General features: G+C 36.3%; 1 protein-coding gene across 3 annotated transcripts in view; it reads right to left on the bottom strand.

Annotated features, from left to right (window-relative positions):
- The window catches only part of ATP2C1 (ATPase, Ca++ transporting, type 2C, member 1), a 49,806-nt gene that overhangs the window by 19,535 nt on the left and 9,866 nt on the right, over nucleotides 1-20,405 (bottom strand). For all 3 annotated transcript variants that reach the window (XM_009331256.1, XM_009331258.1, XM_009331257.1), the window contains exons 2-12: nucleotides 14,497-14,607; nucleotides 13,433-13,549; nucleotides 11,728-11,817; nucleotides 10,362-10,397; nucleotides 9,401-9,462; nucleotides 8,931-9,039; nucleotides 5,802-5,957; nucleotides 5,051-5,119; nucleotides 3,194-3,269; nucleotides 2,612-2,678; nucleotides 726-850 (exon numbers count right to left, since the gene is read on the bottom strand). In XM_009331256.1, the coding sequence (XP_009329531.1) occupies nucleotides 726-850; nucleotides 2,612-2,678; nucleotides 3,194-3,269; nucleotides 5,051-5,119; nucleotides 5,802-5,957; nucleotides 8,931-9,039; nucleotides 9,401-9,462; nucleotides 10,362-10,397; nucleotides 11,728-11,817; nucleotides 13,433-13,549; nucleotides 14,497-14,607 (1,018 nt within the window). The remainder of the gene's footprint in view (nucleotides 1-725; nucleotides 851-2,611; nucleotides 2,679-3,193; nucleotides 3,270-5,050; nucleotides 5,120-5,801; nucleotides 5,958-8,930; nucleotides 9,040-9,400; nucleotides 9,463-10,361; nucleotides 10,398-11,727; nucleotides 11,818-13,432; nucleotides 13,550-14,496; nucleotides 14,608-20,405) is intronic.

A 20,405-nucleotide genomic window follows, 5' to 3' on the forward strand; every position in this document is an offset into this window, starting at 1 on the left:
CAGTATCTTGACATTTTTGGATGCGGTAGCAGGAGTTGCAAAAGCAAGAAAAAACCTTGCAACACTAATGAAACTCTGCTAAAGGCATTGGAAAAAATGTTTCCAGTTTTCAGATGCAAAAAGAAATTCAAATGCAGCAGAATTATTTAACTTAGCATTTCTATTTCTTTTCCGTGTCCTGTGCTTTACATGCTTCATGACTGAAACTGCGTACAGAATGTTTTTAAGCTTTAATGTTTTTAAATGATTTTAAGTTTTAATACGAGCAGCATAACATCCTGAAGGTGCATTATGATTACAAAGCATTTTCTAATATTCAAATTTGTATTTGTTTCCAACTGTGCATATCATTCCTAAACTTACACCAAAAATTCAGTTTAAAACACGTTTTACAAGTCTTATTTAAGAACACCTTACAGCAAACAAGTATAAAGAGTACTCCATACATCCAATCACTCACACAGTTTAGCATGCCACACTAGCAATACTCTATTAACTGACAGACTGTTTATTTCAGTTAAATTAAAAAAAAAAAAGAGGGCCCACAAATATATATACCTGAATCCTAACTGTGTAAAATGCATTCAGTTTAGAAGTGTTTTAAAGATACCACCACATTGCTAGCAAAATAATACCTGCTTTATTTTAACCATTAGTCATCAATATTTGTGTTGATTTCCTAACACTTGCATCAAAATACTATCTCTAAATTAGTCTAGTCATACCTAAAGTTTCAACAATAGGCAGTTTTTTTACAATAGCCCGTTTCTTCACCATTCTCATCACACCGAGGGCCAGTGTCACTGTTACCACAATTGGGAGTCCTTCAGGGATTGCAGCTACAGCCAAACTGTAATGAAAGTAAATATACAAATCTGGTCTTAGAACATCATACATGGATACATAGTAATGATGCATTTACACTTCAGAACATTGTTTCTGTAGCTGTTCACTGAGGTTAAAAGTGAAAGGAAGCAGCTGCCATGTGATTCTAGTTGTGTACTATTCACTATAAGACACCCACTAAAGACTAACAAAATGCAGTAACTTAGACATTTCTATTAATTACTTATACAAAAGTATGAAAAGTTGGGGGAAGGGAGAAATCAATTGTACATCTGTTTTGCCTACACAAAACACTAATTTGGACTGTGCAAAGCAGCCCAGATTGTGGAAAATAAGTGTAGTCACCACTAAACAGAACTGGGAAATGCCACCACTTCAAGTGACCACTGATCCACAGCTGTTACTTCCAGATCATGATGTGGCAGCAAGCTAACTGCTGGAATGGCACAAGAGGTCATTTAAAAAAAACAAACAAAAAAAAAAACCAACCAACAACAAACCACAAACCCAAACCAAACAAAAAACCCCCTGATAACAGTGTAAACAAGATGACAATAACTCATTACACAATGCTCAAAGATGCAGGCCCTGGTACTTCCCCCGCCCCCGCCAAAGGGTAAATTCTCCAGAAGTCTGATCCTGTCATTTAAAGAAACACTTCTGCCTTATGCACTGTCCACGTAATTAGCAACTCAGCAACTTTTCTAAGAGTACAGAGTTAGATCATCTAAATTTGGTGTTATTTCTCAGCAGACAACACCCTGGGATTAAGTTTCCATAATAAGCTAGAAAATGAGCTAATGAACTACATGACACAAGGCTTGCAGTAACTTAGTTTTGTCTGATGCCACTTATAAAATTACATTTTCTTTATTTACTCAGTGACAGAAAGTCAAACTGTACAACTATCGTCTGTTTGCAGATGTTCCACAAGACACTCAGAAGTCACCATACAAATGCACAGTTCGAGATACTGACAAGAACATACTGTATCATTAAAAATGAGTATGAATTTGCTTTTTTACAGCACAAAGTCTAAGTTCACATAAGTAATTCAAAATGAAAGTAAAAGCAGAGTGTGTGCAAGCATATTATAATATACATCATCAGCTTTCAGACCCTTGCTGTAATGTACAATTGTCATGGTTTAACCTCAGCCAGCAACTAAGCCCCACACAGCCGCTCACTCACTCCCCCCCAGTGTGATGGGAAAGAGAATCGAAGAGTAAAAGTGAGAAAACTCATGGGTTGAGATAAAGACAGTTTAATAGGTAAAGCAAAAACCGTGCATGCAAGCAAAGCAAAACAAGGAATTCATTCACTACTTCCCATGGGCAGGCAGGTGTTCAGCCATCTCCAGGAAAGCAGGGCTCCATCACATGTAATGGTGACTTGGGAAGACAAATGCCATCACTCCAAACGCCGCCCCCCCCTTCCTCCTTCTTCCCCCAGCTTTATATGCTGAGCATGACGTCACATGGTATGGAATGTCCCTTTGGCCAGTTTGGGTCAGCTGTCCTGGCTGTGCCCCCTCCCAGCTTCTTGTGCACCTGCAGCCTTCTCAGTCAGTAGAGCAGGGGAAGCTGAAAAGTCCTTGACTAGTGTAAACACTACCTAGCAACAACTAAAACATGGGTGTGTTATCAACATTGTTCTCACCCTAAATCCAAAACCCAGCACTGTACCAGCTACTAGGAAGGAAATTAGCCCTATCCCTGCCAAAACCAGGACAACAATCTACACTATTTAAAAACAAAAATCTTACCTCACACCAATTGTGAACATATCAAGTATATGCTTTCCTTGCAACCAGCCAACCAGCATAATAACTCCTATAAAGAAAATAGTTGTCAGGATAAATGTAAAACCAACATGTACTGTAGCCTCATGGGGAAAAGAAAAAGAACTCAAATAGCCAAAACCAAGCTTATCATTGTGCTACCTACAACAAGTTATTATTTCTTTCACTGTCAAAGCATGATTCCATTAGTATGGCACAGGTGAAGAAAGTTGCTGCCAGTCAAGTTGCCCAATCACACCAGCAGTGAGGTACTCACTCACGCACACCTTGAATCAGAATACAAGACACATTGCAATTCAAAAGGAAGCATTTAGAGGACAAAAAGTAAGTTGGAAAAGTATGTTTGCAGGAAGAAGCAAGTAAACACCCTTATGATGAAAGTTATGTTGCATTAGTAATCTTCAGGTGATTAGTGGCGTGAATTCAACACGACCAATAAAATGGAGTCAAAATATTTCAAGAGATCAAGGCCTTCCATTTCCCCAAGCCTACGTGTTCGTTTCAGTTACATAGTAATTTGTAATTCTTTTACATAAATTCTCTTACCTATTATACCAAAGGAATACAAGGAAAGCTGTTTTCCCAAGAGATCCATGCTCTTCTGCAGAGGTGTCTTTGGAGCCTTGATGAATAATAAACATGCAGCAGTTAAAAAGCACAGGTTAAAAAGCATGAACTGTATCACATATTACTGCAAATGTGCAAATTTCAAGACATTGTCAGTGAATAAGATGCAGTTATACCCTATGTTTCCATATGTTTACTCTGTGAAAACAGACTACTCTGTTCCATTCTTGTGTAGAATTAAGAAGATTCAAGAACACTTCAATGAAATGAAAAAATGTATTAGAAATATTTTTTGGGAGCTTTGTGATGCCTACAGCAAATCTAATACAAAAGCTCGCATCAAAGACTTTTATTAAAAAAAATAAATAAATCATGCTGACTAAAAGCTGCTGCACTTCTTCCAAGACCAAAAAGTTCTTGGTAACAAGAATAACAAGACTTTTCAAGACACAGACATTAGAGCCCTGAAAGGCCAATTATATTTCAAAAGGAGTTTGTTAATCATCTGCAGAAAATTCAGTTTAGCCAAATAGAAAACTATGGAAACATTTAGACAATCTAGTGCCAAAAAAAGGTATAGAAAGGAGGAGGGGACACAAAGTAAAAATAAAAAAACCCCAAAAACAAAAACCAGGAAAGTGGATTTTTACATCGGATGCCAATAAGTTTGGGTTTTTTAATAGTAATACATGGTGGACTACAATATAGAAAGCGTGGCAAAAAAAGGAAGATGGGGTCATTCTAAAATCATCTTTGTTCAACGAGTTACAAAAAAAGTGCACATGCTCTATATGAGAAAGCTGGTATCAAGTTTGATTCACTCTTACCTTCAAAATTTACTTTTAAAATGAGATTAATGTAATATAAACATCAAAAATAACCCTACAATACTCTGATATTTCAGAATGTTGTTGGTGTAGAATGCTCACATAGGGCTTTTTTCGTTAATAATTACACTTGTTACAATACAAACTAAGTACTACTGAGCAGACAATCATAGTTTCCTCACATGTGTATTAAAGCACATTCTACTTTGGTTAACTGGGCAGCAGTATTCCCTTGAAAGCTGCAGTAAGGCACTGCAGCTAACAACACGAGGTTGGTGATGCACTCCTGGCTGACACATTTAATGCCCTGAGTTGCTCTGGTTTAGGAGATTTCAGAAATGCATGTATCTGGAAAAAAAAGTGCTGCCTATACTGTGCCCAATCATGTCCTCACAGCTGGAGATAGACTGTCTCCCTATGATCCCACATTGGTCAAGCAGCCAGAGAAGAAGCTAGAAGGCCCTAGATACACAAAGCACTCAAGAGCCTGAATTCCCATGTGGATCAGTGTACTGCAATAAAGAAAAAAATCACTGTAGGACTTCGGTATACAAGAGTCAAAGGGAGCTTATAAAAGGTTAAGGTGGAGATCATGAAGCAGCAGGAGACACATGCATAACCCCAAAGTACACTGCTAATCAAGGGAAAACATAGTCCCGTGCATGCAGCGCACATCTGTCATACAAATCCCTTTTGCACAAATGTAGTTCCACTTGAAAAAAATACACTTCCATAAATTGCAATGAGATTTGTTCCATTGAACAGGTTCAGAATATTATTTTCACAGTTAATATTTTTAGGTCAGCTATGGTTATTTTGTTGCACTGAATTCAATTACTATTTTCATGTTCCAAAACTAAGATTTATTTCACTAGAGGAAAGAAAAACATTAAAAGCAATGTAATTAAGTTTAACTAAGTTTCTATAGAAAAAAAAAAAATCAAAGTTTTAATGAATGCAATATACACTTACAAAATATATGTCTTTGCTTCTAAATATTCACTCTTACCTCTTCTGCTTGCATCATTTTGAAAACCTCCCCAAATTCAGAGTTTTCTCCTGTTCCAATAACTATCCCCTAAAAAACCAAAAATAAAGCAAATTCAAATCTGAAGTTTAATTTTAATGTTAGTAGTTGCTCTTGACAACTTTGACTCAAATAGTGGGTAAAAGCCATGTAGCCCACTATGACTGTGTTAGCTTTGTTTACAAAATTAATCCTTGGCACAAGTAGGAAATATTTTTGCTAAAAACCATTTTGCCTCTGTGAAACAAACTGCTATTCTATGCACTGCTGAAGTATTTAGTAACTACCACTAACAAAATTCAAACAGGGTAACACCTATCTAACACTAGCCAAAACTGTATTTTCAGTTCCAGATTTTCAAAGATGAGTATAGTTCTAGAAGCAAAATACCACATCCTAGACAGAAGGTTTCACATCATCTGCTCCCTATAAATTTGAGCTCTCCTAGATTAGTTTTCTTTTTAAACCAGTGTCTGAAAAAGCACCAATGAGAAAAGCTCTGCAGTGTATCACAAGTCCTCCATATTTCCAGTAAAAATTTCTATTTCTATTCCATTTCTATCATTTCAGAAAACTCAAAATATATGTAGTCATGATAGTACCATGTAGTAGATAGTATCAAAATATATGATAGTCACCTATCACCTCATTGATAGGTGAACTTTAAAAATAAGATCTGCCTTCAAATAGTTGAAACATGGGAAATATTCTTCCCTATCAATAATGATTTTACCTTTGCTTTTCCACATCTGACCAATGTTCCCATGAAAGCAATATTGCTCCTAGAAGTAAGGTCTCCATTGGTTGCTGCTGGCTGAGGAGCTGTAGATTTAGAGCAAGGAGCTGTCTCACCCGTGAGACTGGATTCATCAATAGAAAGGTCCACAGCCTTTGAAAACAAAAATACATGGACTAGGTAAAAAGCATGACAATTTTTTGTAAGTAGTTGGAACTTTTAATAGAAGTTTCCCAATTTTGACCATTAAAAATGCATCCAATTTATTCACATGGTAAGAAACCATGTCAATATCAACCATATTTTAAGGATCAACAAAGCAACAAGCACTCCTACAAAATATTGCAGCAATGTAACAAGCTCTCACTTTGAAGAGTCAAAGTTTACTCATAATTTTATGTTCATGATTGGTTTTCTATAAAACATTCAAGAGGTTGCAACTGTGATGCAGTCACCAAACAAAATAATTAACTGGGACTGCAAGTGCACATACATATCCTCTCAGCTCTTCCTCTGTCCACTTCCTCCTATCACAGTCCATTAAGAACTCGCTAACAAAAAGCATATTTCATACAGTGTTTTTTGTTCACAAAGTCTCTATAGGGAAAACGCTATTCAAGCAACAGTCAAGTAGACTAGAGGAACAGAAGCTGCCTTCTTTTGTTTTAAGTTTTACTTTTGTGGGGTTTTGGTAGCATGTGGGTGCAGTTAGAGAAGGAAAAGGTAAACATGAATTATTCTGTATTAATCAGCTGGCAGATGAAGATAAGATTTGTGTTCTATAAATATAATCCAAAACAAAAAATAACTTACTAAAATATAAGTTGAAGAGGAATGTCTTTCCTCAACTGACATAAATTCTTACATATTAATCTACTGACCTAAATGAGACTTGAACAGAGTCAAAGTCCAAATCATTAAATTCTGTTCACAAAATTTAAGTAAAATAATTTTGCATTATTAAAAAGTATAAAGCCACTATTGGTGACCATACCACTAAATTTCAAGATAACCTTCTCAAGAAAAACAGTGTTAAAGGATGCATAATAAAACTCAACTGCCAAAACTCTTTGAAAGGATATCACTTACAAAGAGTAAATAAGAATCAGTTACATTGCACTCAGTACCGCCACACTATAGCAGATTGCGCCAAGGTTCAAGCTGGGGTTTTTTTGGTGGTTTGGTTTGGGTTTTTTAAGTGGCATGATAACTCTGATGCACTCCAGTTCTAGCTGGACAACAAAATGAACACAGGCTGCTACATCAAAAAACTTAGTCAATGTTAAAAGAGGATAGCACCTTTACTGAAGTGCTTTCTGATCAGTCAAATCCCTCTAATTCCTGCTATCCTCTCAAATAGTTACCAGTGCAGTACCCATTTTTAAAAGATGGATGCTGTATCAATAAAGGAAAAGGGACACTTGTCAAAAACTGCAATGAATCTTTCAGTCAAAGCCATAAAGAACGATTAACTCCAGAAAGTTCTATAGTAATTTTGTATTTGTGACGTGTTCCTCAGACTCCAAGCTGAAACAGGATGAAGATGCCACTTTGCTACTGTTCAGATTTATCCATGAGCTCTGAAACATTTATCATCACTACCAAAAGGAATTGTGTTCAAAGCCTACGCTGTTCTAGGTAGCTCTTGATGTAATACTCTGGCTTTAGAGAAGATTACCATAATGCCTGATGGACCACTCATTAACATACAGAAAACTTAGGCCAGAAAAGGTCTTCAAATACGTTTCGGAAAACAAGATTGCCCCCACAAGACTAGATCACTGAAGAAACTTCCTCTCACATATATGAAAGGCTTCAGAAAGTGAACAGTGCCTAATTACTATTTGTACAATTTTATAGGACAGCGTCAATCAGAATATGCTGAAGAGATCTAGTACTTTATTTGAAAAAGATGATCTCCATTTAATTTGTTTTAAAGCCCGCCACCTCATAACAATGCCCAGTAGAAACAAGATGAAAACAAGATCACATGCTCTTTTTTCAAATGACCTGCAAGAGTAGTTGAGATAAAGATGGCACAAATTTTCATCTGGTGTAGGGCTACAGACAGCTGAGGAACTTCTAATTCCCTTTGCAACAGGTCCAAGCATGCTGCTATCGTAGCATGCTATAAGCTTATGAGCAAGAAAGATGCTGCTGGACAGCAATTTCACACCAATGCAGAGACTATACAGTTGCTGAGGGAAGGAGAAACTGTTTGCAGTCACAAAAAACAAACCCACTCAAGTACTAACTATGCTACAGGGGCTAACAACAGATGATCCAGACAAATTTCTCAAGAGCGCCACAAATTTGTCTCAGAAACTAGCTCGTTTAGGCTTTGTCTATAAAGTGAACACTGATTAATCCAGTATCAATCATGGATATGCTGGATATACAGCTCATCATACCCGGAAGTTACTTTAACATGATAGATAGCCCAGACATTGGGCAACCTGAGGATGCCCAATCTGACAGAAAAGTAACATGACACTATTCAACCGAAACCATCAAAAGCAAGATGAATATATATACACTCCATTTCATTTTTAGAGAATCTGCAAGTACTATTATAGTGCTATTGCTTCAACTCAAGCACTTCCAGCAATGTTAATATTATGAATCAAATATTTAGTAAACTAGAAGATATAACAACACACACTGATGAAGAAGTGTCAGAGAGAAAAGATTACACTGGCATAATTTCACTTTTTTTATATTCCATTATCAGAGAACACTGAAACTATACCCTAAAGATTAATGCAAATAAAGACTTGAAATCACCTGCATCAGCTGCCAAAATATCTTATAATTCAGACTGAAAACAATTATTTTACAACTTGCTTAACACTGAGAAAAAGTACTCAACTAAAGTTTTCAAGAATGCATTACTACATAAAATTGGAAAATTCTTTCCTTTCATGTCCTACAATCAGGAGCTACATATATTGTTAAGAATGCACAATTACATTTGGGAACTGAATTATTTCAAAATTTCTATCTAGATAGTTGTGAACTCCAAACAGTAACACTTACTGCACTTCAGTATTCAGAGAATATCTTCTCTTCCCCTCTGTTCCACAAAAAGAAAAGTCATTAAATATTACAGCAATATTAGGTATATACCTCAAATAATCGTAGATCAGCCGGGACTCTGTCTCCAACTGACAGGCAGACTGTATCACCTGGGACTAAATCTCTTGCAAGTGTATGCTCCACCCTACCTTCTCGTACACTGTAGGTAAAAACATGAAGAGTGTCAGAACATCTTTTCTGGCATTTTGTCAAATAAAAGCATTCACGCTGTTGACTATGCACTGCAGTGTTACTGATTTCAGCAAAATACTGATTCTATTCTGCTGCCTGTTTCTTAGAAGTTACACATCAGTAATATCATTTGAAGTGATCAGAGGGGCAACAACATGGAGTAATTTTTTAGGCCCATACAAGTCTTTAAAATGAGCAAAAGCAAAGCACGTTCTGTGTCAGCATAACAGCTTGGTATGAAGGCGGAAAGTTCAGTAAAACCTTTTTTCTTTTACTCATTGAGTTTAATATGACTTAATTTAGAACTGAAAGGACAAACAATTCCATACCAATGGCATTCTGGAGGCACAAGTTTACTAAGCTCTTCAAGAGATTTTTCTGATCTGTACTCCTGCAGAGATATTAAAAAAAATATAGCGCATAATATTTTTAAAACAGGAAAAAGTTAAACAATAAGATGTATCTACATGTACTGAAATTTATCTTATTAGTAAAGTTGTTTTAAAGTAATATTTCAAAAAAATCAGATAAAAGATGATAAAATCAGATACTTTAAAAAGCCAATACGGTCCAAACACTGAAAAATATACAGATTTAAGAATTTTCCTACATGCATTTCTGAAAGAATAGCAGAGGTCCTTTGCATTTTCCTTCAACATCTTTAGGGCTTTGTAATACTTGCAGTAATGCTTCTAAACTCAGGGATCAGACACATGATTAAGTTCTACAGTTTAACAAGTTAGTACCAAAAATACTGTGTTCATGCTCTTAACCCCAGGAGAACTAAGGTATCACAGCTCATCTAACTCAATAAACAGATTACAGAATTAAGGTAAACAAAGATATAGAGCACAAACACAAAGCAATTTTGGTTTAGGCACACACTGAGTAAAGCTGGGTATTTACAGAATGAAAATTTTTTTATGACTTAGAAAATTAAAGATAACTATTATTTTTTGTAAAATTTCTGTACAAGATTGAAACCAGAGCTACATTTTCAAAATCTTTTTATATGAAGTATTTAAAAGTACTTCAACACTATTTATTCCAAGTGCTTCTTTACAAGTACTCTTTTATGGCTGAGTGTAACACCCATATAGATGCATAAATGTCAATGTAGTTAAAGCAGGACAAATCACGCATATTAGAAAAGGCAAAAGACTTGGATGAAAGCACAGAGCTCTTTACTCAACCATTCACAGCACAATGCATCAAGACAACTACTTCAGTCTTATAAATAGAAGAGTTTACATAAAAGCAATAATCTTACTTGGGCAACAGCTATCTTACCTGAACGAAGGCAACTGTAACAACAATGAGTATTGCCTGCAAGAAAACAAAAGTGAGTAAGATAAAAGAATGCTAAATGGCCATGAAAGTAAGTGATGATATTTGGGTTTGCTCAACCATAGTTGTTACTACATATTAACAATATGATTTGGAAACAAACTTTCTCATGCTCAAAATCATTCTGTATCCCTTGGGTCTGTTACAAAAGCGATGCTGTTATCTATTTACATCTGCTCTAATGATGTCCAAGAACTCAATAACCTGATTTTACTAAAACTAAGATTAACAACTAGATAGTGATTTTGAAGGAAAACTTCCTCTGCTCTGTGTTTCTAAAAAGCAAGCAAGAGACAGCAGTGGAGAGAGATCCACGACACAAATAGAAAAACTGTCCTGAATGAAGTGTGAACGGTGTTCTCTGAACAGAAATAGACTTAAGGGCATTAACCAAGGAAAAAACCATGAAATAATTCAACTTTCAGCCACAACAAGTAAATACATTTCATACTACAATCATTTACCTAAATTCAACTTATGAACACAACAGACCTATACTCAAAATGGCATGGTTTTTCTTAAAGAAGCCATATAATTTATCTTCCAAAGAAAACTATTATTTCTAGAGAATTAGAAGGTTTAGGAGCAAACTTCCAGTTACCTTGAAGTAATTACAAAAGTAAAACTCAACACAGACAGTGCAGAGGTCAGCAATCACAAAAAACAGCTAGAACTTGCCTCTGATCATACAGAAATCACGATTTTTCAGTTATCACCTATCACCCCAAAAAGGTCATTTTCTTCTCTGTGTCATTTGCAATGACAAATGTTTAGCAGTCCTACATTTGCTCACTAGTTTAGCACCCTATTCAACAGCAAACTTCTACAAAAATTCATTATTTCAGTTTCTATCTTCCTTCTGCTATTTCTAAAGAGTTCAGGTTACATATCTTTTTCATGTTTTAAAAGATTACACCTTTCAAGTAAATTCACAGAAGGCTTATGCTGGTTTCAGTTTGAAATTAAAGCATAACTTAAGATTAAAATTACATAGAAGACACCAAAAATTGCTCCTCTAAACAAATACCTAAAGACAGGCGTTTCCACCAATGAAAGAGTAAAGATGCAAGATGCAGCCCGATAATTATTTGTTGATGTATTTTGATATGTTCTACTGCTATCAGTCAAGGAAAAAAAAAAAACCAAAATCCAGTCACAAACTTAACAGACTTAATTACAGCATCCAAATAAAATTCATCAATTAGAATCAAGCAATCCCATCCCACATTGGCATTCATGTGATGTTGAAAGTACATGTAGTCACACATTCTGAAGTACTCTTAAAGAAGATAAAATTTTAGTTCCTTACCACAGTGATACTGACAGCATCATCAAACTGATGCATTAAAACACTGATGACTGCAGATGCCAGGAGAAGCATAATAAGGGGATTTTTAAACTGAAATGAAACAGAACAGTAATTCAGCAATACTCTTGACAGAAAAACTATTTTATCTAGCCCTCAAAGCACACCTGATCTATTTTTGAAACATATTATTCTATAATTAAAATATTTCTAACCTACCAGTGCAAACAAAATCTGACTCTGTACAGTTTAGATTTTACTTGAGGTTTTCTTTTTTCCTAAAGATCAAAGACCTTGACTGGAGCATATTCAATACATAACAGGAGAAAACTGTTTCTTAAAAAAATGTGAATCAAGAACTGTAAGACAAAAAGAATAACCTCCTGTATTTGTTTAAACACACCAAAAGAAGCCTGAAATATATTCAAAATGTCTTTGATGTAACAGGCTGATCCTGTTCCCAGCAACTGATGACTATCAAGGCAGCAATATATTTCCTAATTTCAAGTCATGATTTCAATATATTTCCTAATTTCAAGTCATGATTTCTTGTTTTACAAGATGCAAGTTTTCCTTTAAGATCATATGCTTTCTTCAGATTTCTAAGGCCAAAATAATAAAGGATCTTGCTTCTACATGACAGCTGGTTGCTAACATGGTCATTTTTTTGAGAAATGTTACGAAAAAAGAACACTCCTACAATTAGAGTGAAGAACGTTCTAAAAAGCACGATAGGCACATGCAAAGCAAATACGTATCTTAATAAATCCTACCTAAAATAGACTTGGTTAACACGCTTTAGAAGCGTTCTGATGCATCTGACTAATTTGACACCACACATGGGAAAATAAAGCATTAATGCCAGGGGACAGCTAGTATGTGATGATGTTCCCAGTGCTATCATCAGCAGAGTGCTGAGTATCTTTTTAGTCACTCCCAAGTAAAACAGTTTCTCTAGAATTAACTATCTATTACTTCAGGGTTTACTCTAGCACTTAACTGCACTGCTGCTCAGACAAGGTGCAGGAAACATTGACCAAAATGTTTAACATTACAAACTCATTAGAAAAATCTTCTGTGTGAAAAGTTGCTGTAAATAGCTCGTGCAGCTGGGTGGCGGGAGAGGGCGGGAGGGAGTAGTGACACTTCCACACCATTTCAAGAAGCTGCACAGGCTCATAGATGCATAATAAATCACACTGATAGGAAAAAAATTCACACTTGACTTCTGCCAGTTCTGCTTAACACCAGAATCAAGGCTGGCCCCACCCCCACCCTCAGTTCAAAGGCAGTGGGTTTGCTTTTTAAAATTTCCTTTGTCTATCAAGTTATTCATACTTCATGTTCCATTTAAATGTTTACCAGTCATATGCATTTGTGTCTGACCTTCCTGCGATTCATGCTCAAGTCTTTGCCTACAGGGAACTTTATTCTGCTTCTCCAGCCCTCGGGCTAGTTATGAATGGTATCCTTTGGCTAGTTATGAACATATATTCAAGACCAAATCATGTAATAAAACACTGGCATGCGCCTAAATGCTTTTCCAACAGGTAAATTAGATATAAATTACAGCAGTTGCAATTTCCTATTCCACTAGAGTTTCCCTACTTTTATCAGAATACGTTCATGCACACAAAAGCTAAGTAATAAAGAGCAAAACTACTGACAAGCATTAAAACCAAAAAGCAGAAAGGACAAAAATCTTAACCTGGGAAATATATTTTTTCCACAGTGGTTCATCTTCACTAATATCAAATTCATTCCATCCATGGAATGCCCGTCTATGACAAACTTCACAGTTTTTTAAGCCATTCTGAAGATTAGCCTATTAAAATATGCAAAGAATAACAGAGTCAGCAATTACACTGATAAGCTCAGCAATTACACTGATAAGCTAGACTTCAAAATAAATTCCAACACCAAAAATATATTGCCTTAGATTATAAAAATTTGGCCAACATCAGAAAGACAAGCTCGGTACTAATGTTTGTATGACAATAAAAGCTAACCACTATTTTAAAACTCAATTTGGCAGTACTTAAGAGTACTTCAACCAAAAATTCACAGAACTACAGAAGCAGATGCTGTTTCACATCTCTAAATGATTGTTGATCTTCCCTGCAGAAAACTGTTCAGCAAGCCAAACTGTGGGCATAGTTCAGACTCTTGAGGATTATGTCAGGAGTTCAGTTACTCAGCCAAATGACACAGCAATAACTTCAAAGTCTTGAGTTGTCAGTGACCAACATTCATCATGGTGTACTCCTCAAGCAGTCAAGCATACAGAAAATGAAAAAAGACCATCTATCACGAAAATTAACCCAGATTCAACGGTTCATAAATCTGTCAATGGGTAGCTTTCCCAATCCTGTTCCTCCACTTGAAATGGAGGCTACTGAAATAAATTAAGGACATTAAGGATTCCTTAGAGAAATGGAAGCAGTAGCTATGAAAAACAGAACAGAATTTTATAGGAAGATTAACTCTAGCAGTTTTATTAACAAAAAGCAATCTTCAAAGCATACATAAATCTGACCATTTTCCAGTTGAATCTCATCCCCCTTCCAAAAACCTGATTTTTTTGAAAACGTTAGAGATTAGAGCATTTCAAGTAACAATTTAAAAATCAACATGCTTTTAGAAGTACATAATAGTTAATATCAAACTGCATGACAATGCATAGACTTTCAATGACAAGATTTGTCCTTAAGAAACATCAAACTTACTGTTTGGTAACATCAGTGCATTCTTAAGAGATTAAAAATCACTTACTTGCAGAATGCTTGCAACTTCATCAACTGGCAATTCACTTGCTTTTTTTGAAGACAGTACAGGAATCATTGTCTCATTGTCACCATCAGGGATTTTTTGAAGACGTGCAACCTAAGAAACAAAACCGAAGTCTGAAGGAAAGGGGAGCACTAACATTTCACTTCCAACAACATATACCAGAGCAATGCAGTATTAATGCCATTAAAAGGTAGTTTTTGATAACCATTTGCACTTTAAAAAGAAAAAAAACTACAATTCAGCTTATTTTCATGCAGTACCATCTGCAATAATAAAAGAAAACACTGGACATGCAACTGAGAAGACGAATTTCTGTAACGATGTGTTAAGTGATGACAAAGATCCTAACAGTTAAATATATTCATAATCCTTTAGCTCACTACCATCAACACCTGGTCAGAAAGTAATCACTCCAGATAATTTCACTCCCTGCCCCTACTTTATACTCATTAATGAAGGTGGTCTGAGCAGGCCTAGTTACATTTTCTTGTACACAAAGAAAGGAGAAGCAACATTAAGAAAACCTCAAACAAGAGCACAGATGCAAGTGAAGTCATAAAACTTGACTGCAGTACAAAAGCTTCAAGTCAATGCTATAAAAAGTAACATTTTCCTGTAATTTTAGGAAGTTAAAATTTTGTGATCTGCAGAACAGAGCAATAGCAACATTGATCGCACAGCTCAGCACTGCTTTGATATTTAATGAAGCTTTAGAGTTTCCGAATTCTTGCTTATTAAATGACAAGCTAGAGTGATATTCTTTTTTCCTCCTCACTATCTTACCGCACCCACAATTAATCTCTCGTCCATCTTGCTACGCACACATCCCCCCTCCATTAACTGGAAGACACCTGACATGCAAACATGCACACCACAGAAATGGTTTTCCCATTATACTTGCACAGAATTTGAGTAGGCAGTTTTACGCTTTTATACAAGACTAAGTATTTTTTAATCTCCTCTATGGATGCTGAGACTTAAAATATAAGATAAAGTACTTCAAGATGACAATACATTGAAAGATTCCAGCATTTTTATGCCCTAAAAAAGTATGACAATCTTCATTTTCTATACTGCACGCTGTTTGCCATGTACTCAAATACGATAGCAGAGATGAATTCAACTCAATATTTGTTCTTCTAGCTGCTTACCTAAACAGACTCCACAAAGACTTCATGCCAGGGGCCCAAGGGAACAATGAACAAAGGTGAAAGTGCTACAGTTGGAACTCACATGCTTTCACTTTCAAGAGGAAACCCTTGGAAACCCTCCACACTTGCCATGCAGTTCCTAGTGAAATGGTAAACCAACAAGACTTGCTCCTTTCACTGTAATTATAAGAAGGGAGGTCTAGACACCAAGATGAGAAACAGGGTGATACAGGGTATGGTTTTGAGCTGTTGGGCAGGGGGGATGGCAGACAAGAGAACTGCACCTTAACAATGTGTTTTACTGGCCTCCAAAGAGGGGAAACCCCTTGGACCCCACTCAGCTTTCTGTAGTCTGAACCCAGCAGGACTGAGCAGCTGGGCTGCCGGAGTGCAGCTCAGCAAGGGCCAAGAATGGAAGCTCAGCTATGCTCTGCCACACCTCCACTCCAGTTCCCATATTTCATTCCACTGAAAGAGCTTTGTTTTGTTCTTTACTATCCTTTTAAAGATGCATTTATGCAAAGACCAGAATTGGAAAGTCTGTGGCCCAATTTTTAGAGTATTACAAAATATGTGACTTAAGTATGCTTTAGCATCGGTTAGGTACTTATTGAAACCTTAAGTATATACACCAATGTAAGTCGTCTTTAAAAATCATGGTGAATACACATTATTACACACTATAAATATATACATTTACAAAAATCATCTAGCAAGTTATCATTTCCAAATACCTTTGCATGTTTCAAATTAGACGAGAAATTGAGTCAAAAAATATTTCATCCATGGTTCAGCAAAATAACAGATTTTTCTCTCTCTCAACATATGTATATTTAAAGTATTTTAAAAGAACTACTACTTTCAACATCAGAAGAAAAAACAAAATCATGAGTATAATTCTGTTCCTAACACAGGGTCTTTTTACAAAACCCAATGCTAACAAGCCCTTACACCAACAAGGTTACACTATTCTGGACCAGAGGGACAAATGTTTAAGTTGGTTAAATGTTTAACGGTTTAAGACTTTTCACAGAACACAGCATCATAAGACTCCCTCTACAAAACAGAGCTATTATTAAAGCAACTTAAGCTGACCACAACAGCAGCAGAATGGCGGGTATTTCAGTTAGGAATAATACAGACATGGTGACCCTAAGCCTTACAAAATACTCTTTGGTATATACAAGTTTATTTCCCTAAAACTTCATCATGGGAAGTGATGCATCATCATGACCACTCAGTCTTCCATGCAGACAGACAGCCTTTGGTTAAGTGCACCACCACTTTTACCAGCATCCATGAAGCACTCGATGCTCACAAGATTCAGTCCCTAGGAAGAAAGTTTCATTCAAATTAACATATTCTGCAATTAAGAACACACCCAGTTACAGCTGCTGTTAAGCCTACACATACAAACCAATATTAAGTTAAATCACTTCAATTCTCAGGAAATTGCCATTGGAGATGACGACTTTTCATACTTTAAATGGTTATACTTAATTTTCTTTGGATTTTAACCTTACTTCTGTTTCAGTTTTCTTGGACCGCACACTTTTCTAAACCAAACATACACCCAGAATTTTGCCACAATCTCCCCTCTTTGATAAAACACCCTACCGAATTATTAGCTCATGTTCTTTTCTTTAAGGTTTCCCATCCTAAGTACTAGCTTTTGATTCTTATTGAAAATAGATACCACATTCATGGTATTAGCTACCAAACACCAGTTTAGGGCTGAAAACTGTTTAGCCTAAGTGCTGTTTCAAAACAAACCCACAAACATATGACTTTGACCAAGATGACTCCACATTCTCCACAAAAATGCTGAGCAACCAAGTTTCCCCAGTAAGAGTAGGCAGAAATGAACTGACATCCATTACAAATTTTAGTGCTGAGAAAAATCTTTTTCCCTGTACCAGCTGACATGGCTGCTAAACACAAATTCCAAAAATGGATACATAACTGATCGTTTCCCTGATATTATCAATTAGGACTTCAGAATAACAACCTTTTTAAGGATATCTTAAGAATTAAATATCCTTAACAGAAATGTTAAAGTACTCTCGGAGATCAGGCTTTTCCAAATAAATCTTCATTAATGCAAAAGAATTGTGCTACAACAAAGCCTATTTTAACAACCTTTTTGTGACAGACTCAAAAAGGCATTGATTTTGAATGCGTGTTTCATTCATATTATCTCCTACTTTTACAAAGAATACTGTACTGTAGACAGTGAAAAAAATCTACAGAGAAAATCCAGTATAGGATTAGAAAAATAAAGGCTCAGAAGATCTTTTTATAGCCAGCTCCTTTCTCTAGAGCAAAATTACATATTGTAAGACAATTCTGGAGGGATCCTCATCTAATTTCTCAAACAACTCTACAATCTGTGTAGATAAACTACATTTGTAGTTCAGAAAAGAACAGTTTCAAATATCTAACATTTTGCCACCAATTAAATTCAATTGCTTAGCCAACGAGAAACTGATCACTGTTCCCTTCATCACTACCTTCCAAAATATAAAGTGGGTTACACCAATAGATTTAGGTCCAAAAAAATAGTTGGAAAAAGTGCTTGTTATCTGCTGGAACACAATAACTATATTCAAGCAAATAATTTTGCCTTTACTATGCATTACTTCCACAAAGCAAGAGAAAGATTACTTACTCAATACTGTCGGCAAGTGCTCTACAGTCGTTTGCACTGCTGCCCAGATCTGCACACTGGAGATGTGGGCTTCTGCAACACCTTTTAGTGTGTCCAACAGAAGCTATCCCCAAAACCACAGTGTTCTGTATTAAAGGAGTCAACCCACATATAGTAAGATGCCTTCCCATCCTATGCTGCAATTAATTTTCAAGCATCTATCAGCTGATACCTTAAAACACTTCAGTATTTCGTTGCAGGCCAAGTTTTTATATGGATAATTGGGCTAAGAAATGACACTGGCCTATGCTGCGATATCAGACAGGCAAGCACATACATAACCACTGAAGCTTTTGGAGCTATGACTACAGCTTCCCATTCCCTGCTTGCAGCTAACTCTACCAAGGAACAAAGAAGCAGGATGCTAACTAACAAAAATAAATAGCTGCCTCAGAAAGGACTTTTCTTGGACCACTTCCAATGTACACACCACCATTTCTAGACCAAGAAGCATGCATTAATCATATGACCACAGAACTGTGACCAAAGCATGTTTATCAAAATTAATACAGATTAGTTTGGAAGGCTTACACTACCAGAAATTCAGTCTTCTGTCTTCTCTAAAGAAAAACCTAGTTAACCAGTTAACAGTAACGTGTTACAGTTTCTTCTTCCTCATACACTACAAAATTCTGCCTACCCTCTTTCTACCATGACCAATACCAAGTACCAACAACCTACCTCTACCATTCTGTTTCTCAGCTTAGCAGGAACAGTCCATTATCAATCAGCAGGGCTCGCTGACATTGAGATGCTTTTACAATTATTTTTTAAGGGGAAATTTTAGCTCTGCTTCCTCAGAGAATGCAAATGGCAGGACCTACATTCACTGAGAGCGGTCTAAAGATTTAGAACATTCTCAGAGCAAAATCTATTTTTAGACAAACTTGTGAGCAAAACATATTGGCTAATTAGCTAATAGAAAGTCCTGTAAATATTACATGCAGTCAACTCAACTGACCTACAAGTGCAAAATACAAAGGTGGTGTAAAAACAAAACTACTGAGAACAGCAAAAGTGAAAAAAAAAAAAAGAGGTTTAAAAACCAATGACATTTAAGTTGAGGTAAAGAGAAATGCCGATTCTTTCTTTGAGAAGTTCCTTCAGAAACCTGAGAGACAAGAATGCATCTGGGGCTGGGCACTCTAGTCTCAGAAAGAACTGTTTACACTACCACACAAGAAGTCTCCCTAGCAAACTGCAGGTTAATAGAGCCGGTTCTTGGGAAACGCTGTGGCACAACTGGAAGTGTAAAAAGATGACTGGAAGGATTGACTCCACATGCTTTCCAATATTTGCCTCTTAACCACATCTATCACTTTCTTCTGAATCATCCCATCCACCTGAACAGCTGATTCGGTCAGTTTGAATCTACCCCATCAGTTCCTGTAAAACTGAACCCCTTTCAAGCCAACTCAAGTACTACAAAGACCTTTTGACTTGTTTGTAGTGATCAACCTGTAATACTATTACTGTATGAGCAGCTAGTGACCCACATCCAGGTATATGCCCCTGTATCGCAGATGCTGTGCAACTGCTACTGAATCGTGCTGTGTCTAATCAATAGTAAAATTAATGAATGTACACATAATCAATGTGCAATTAATCAATGTGCATTTAATCTTAAGTATATGTACAGTACATTGTCTTTTCCACTTGAAATATTACAAGCACCTGCTCAGGAACTGCAGCTTTATTAATGAGGTAAGGATATTAGAGCATATTGTCCAAGGGACACTTCAAAGCCAGCATTCCAGACCTGACTGCTATTGGTGATTGATGAACCTGTACTGTGAGCAAAACCCCATAAGAGTACCAGTGAACTCAGAGCAGACGAGATCTACAGTGTGCCAAGCCCTGACCAGAGATCCATCCAAAGTCCTATAATCTCATGGCTCCCAGCATCAGAAAGGACATACGATTTTATACCTTGCTATCACCTTTTTGAGTTATTAATAGTGATCTGCCTTGCAAGCGTTTGTGCCTTTCTTATTGGGGTCCCGAAAGAATCAGCACTTCCTCACCCACCATAA

This window comes from Pygoscelis adeliae, unplaced genomic scaffold, assembly GCF_000699105.1.
Source record: "Pygoscelis adeliae isolate BGI_AS28 unplaced genomic scaffold, ASM69910v1 Scaffold99, whole genome shotgun sequence".
Lineage (NCBI taxonomy): Eukaryota > Metazoa > Chordata > Aves > Sphenisciformes > Spheniscidae > Pygoscelis > Pygoscelis adeliae.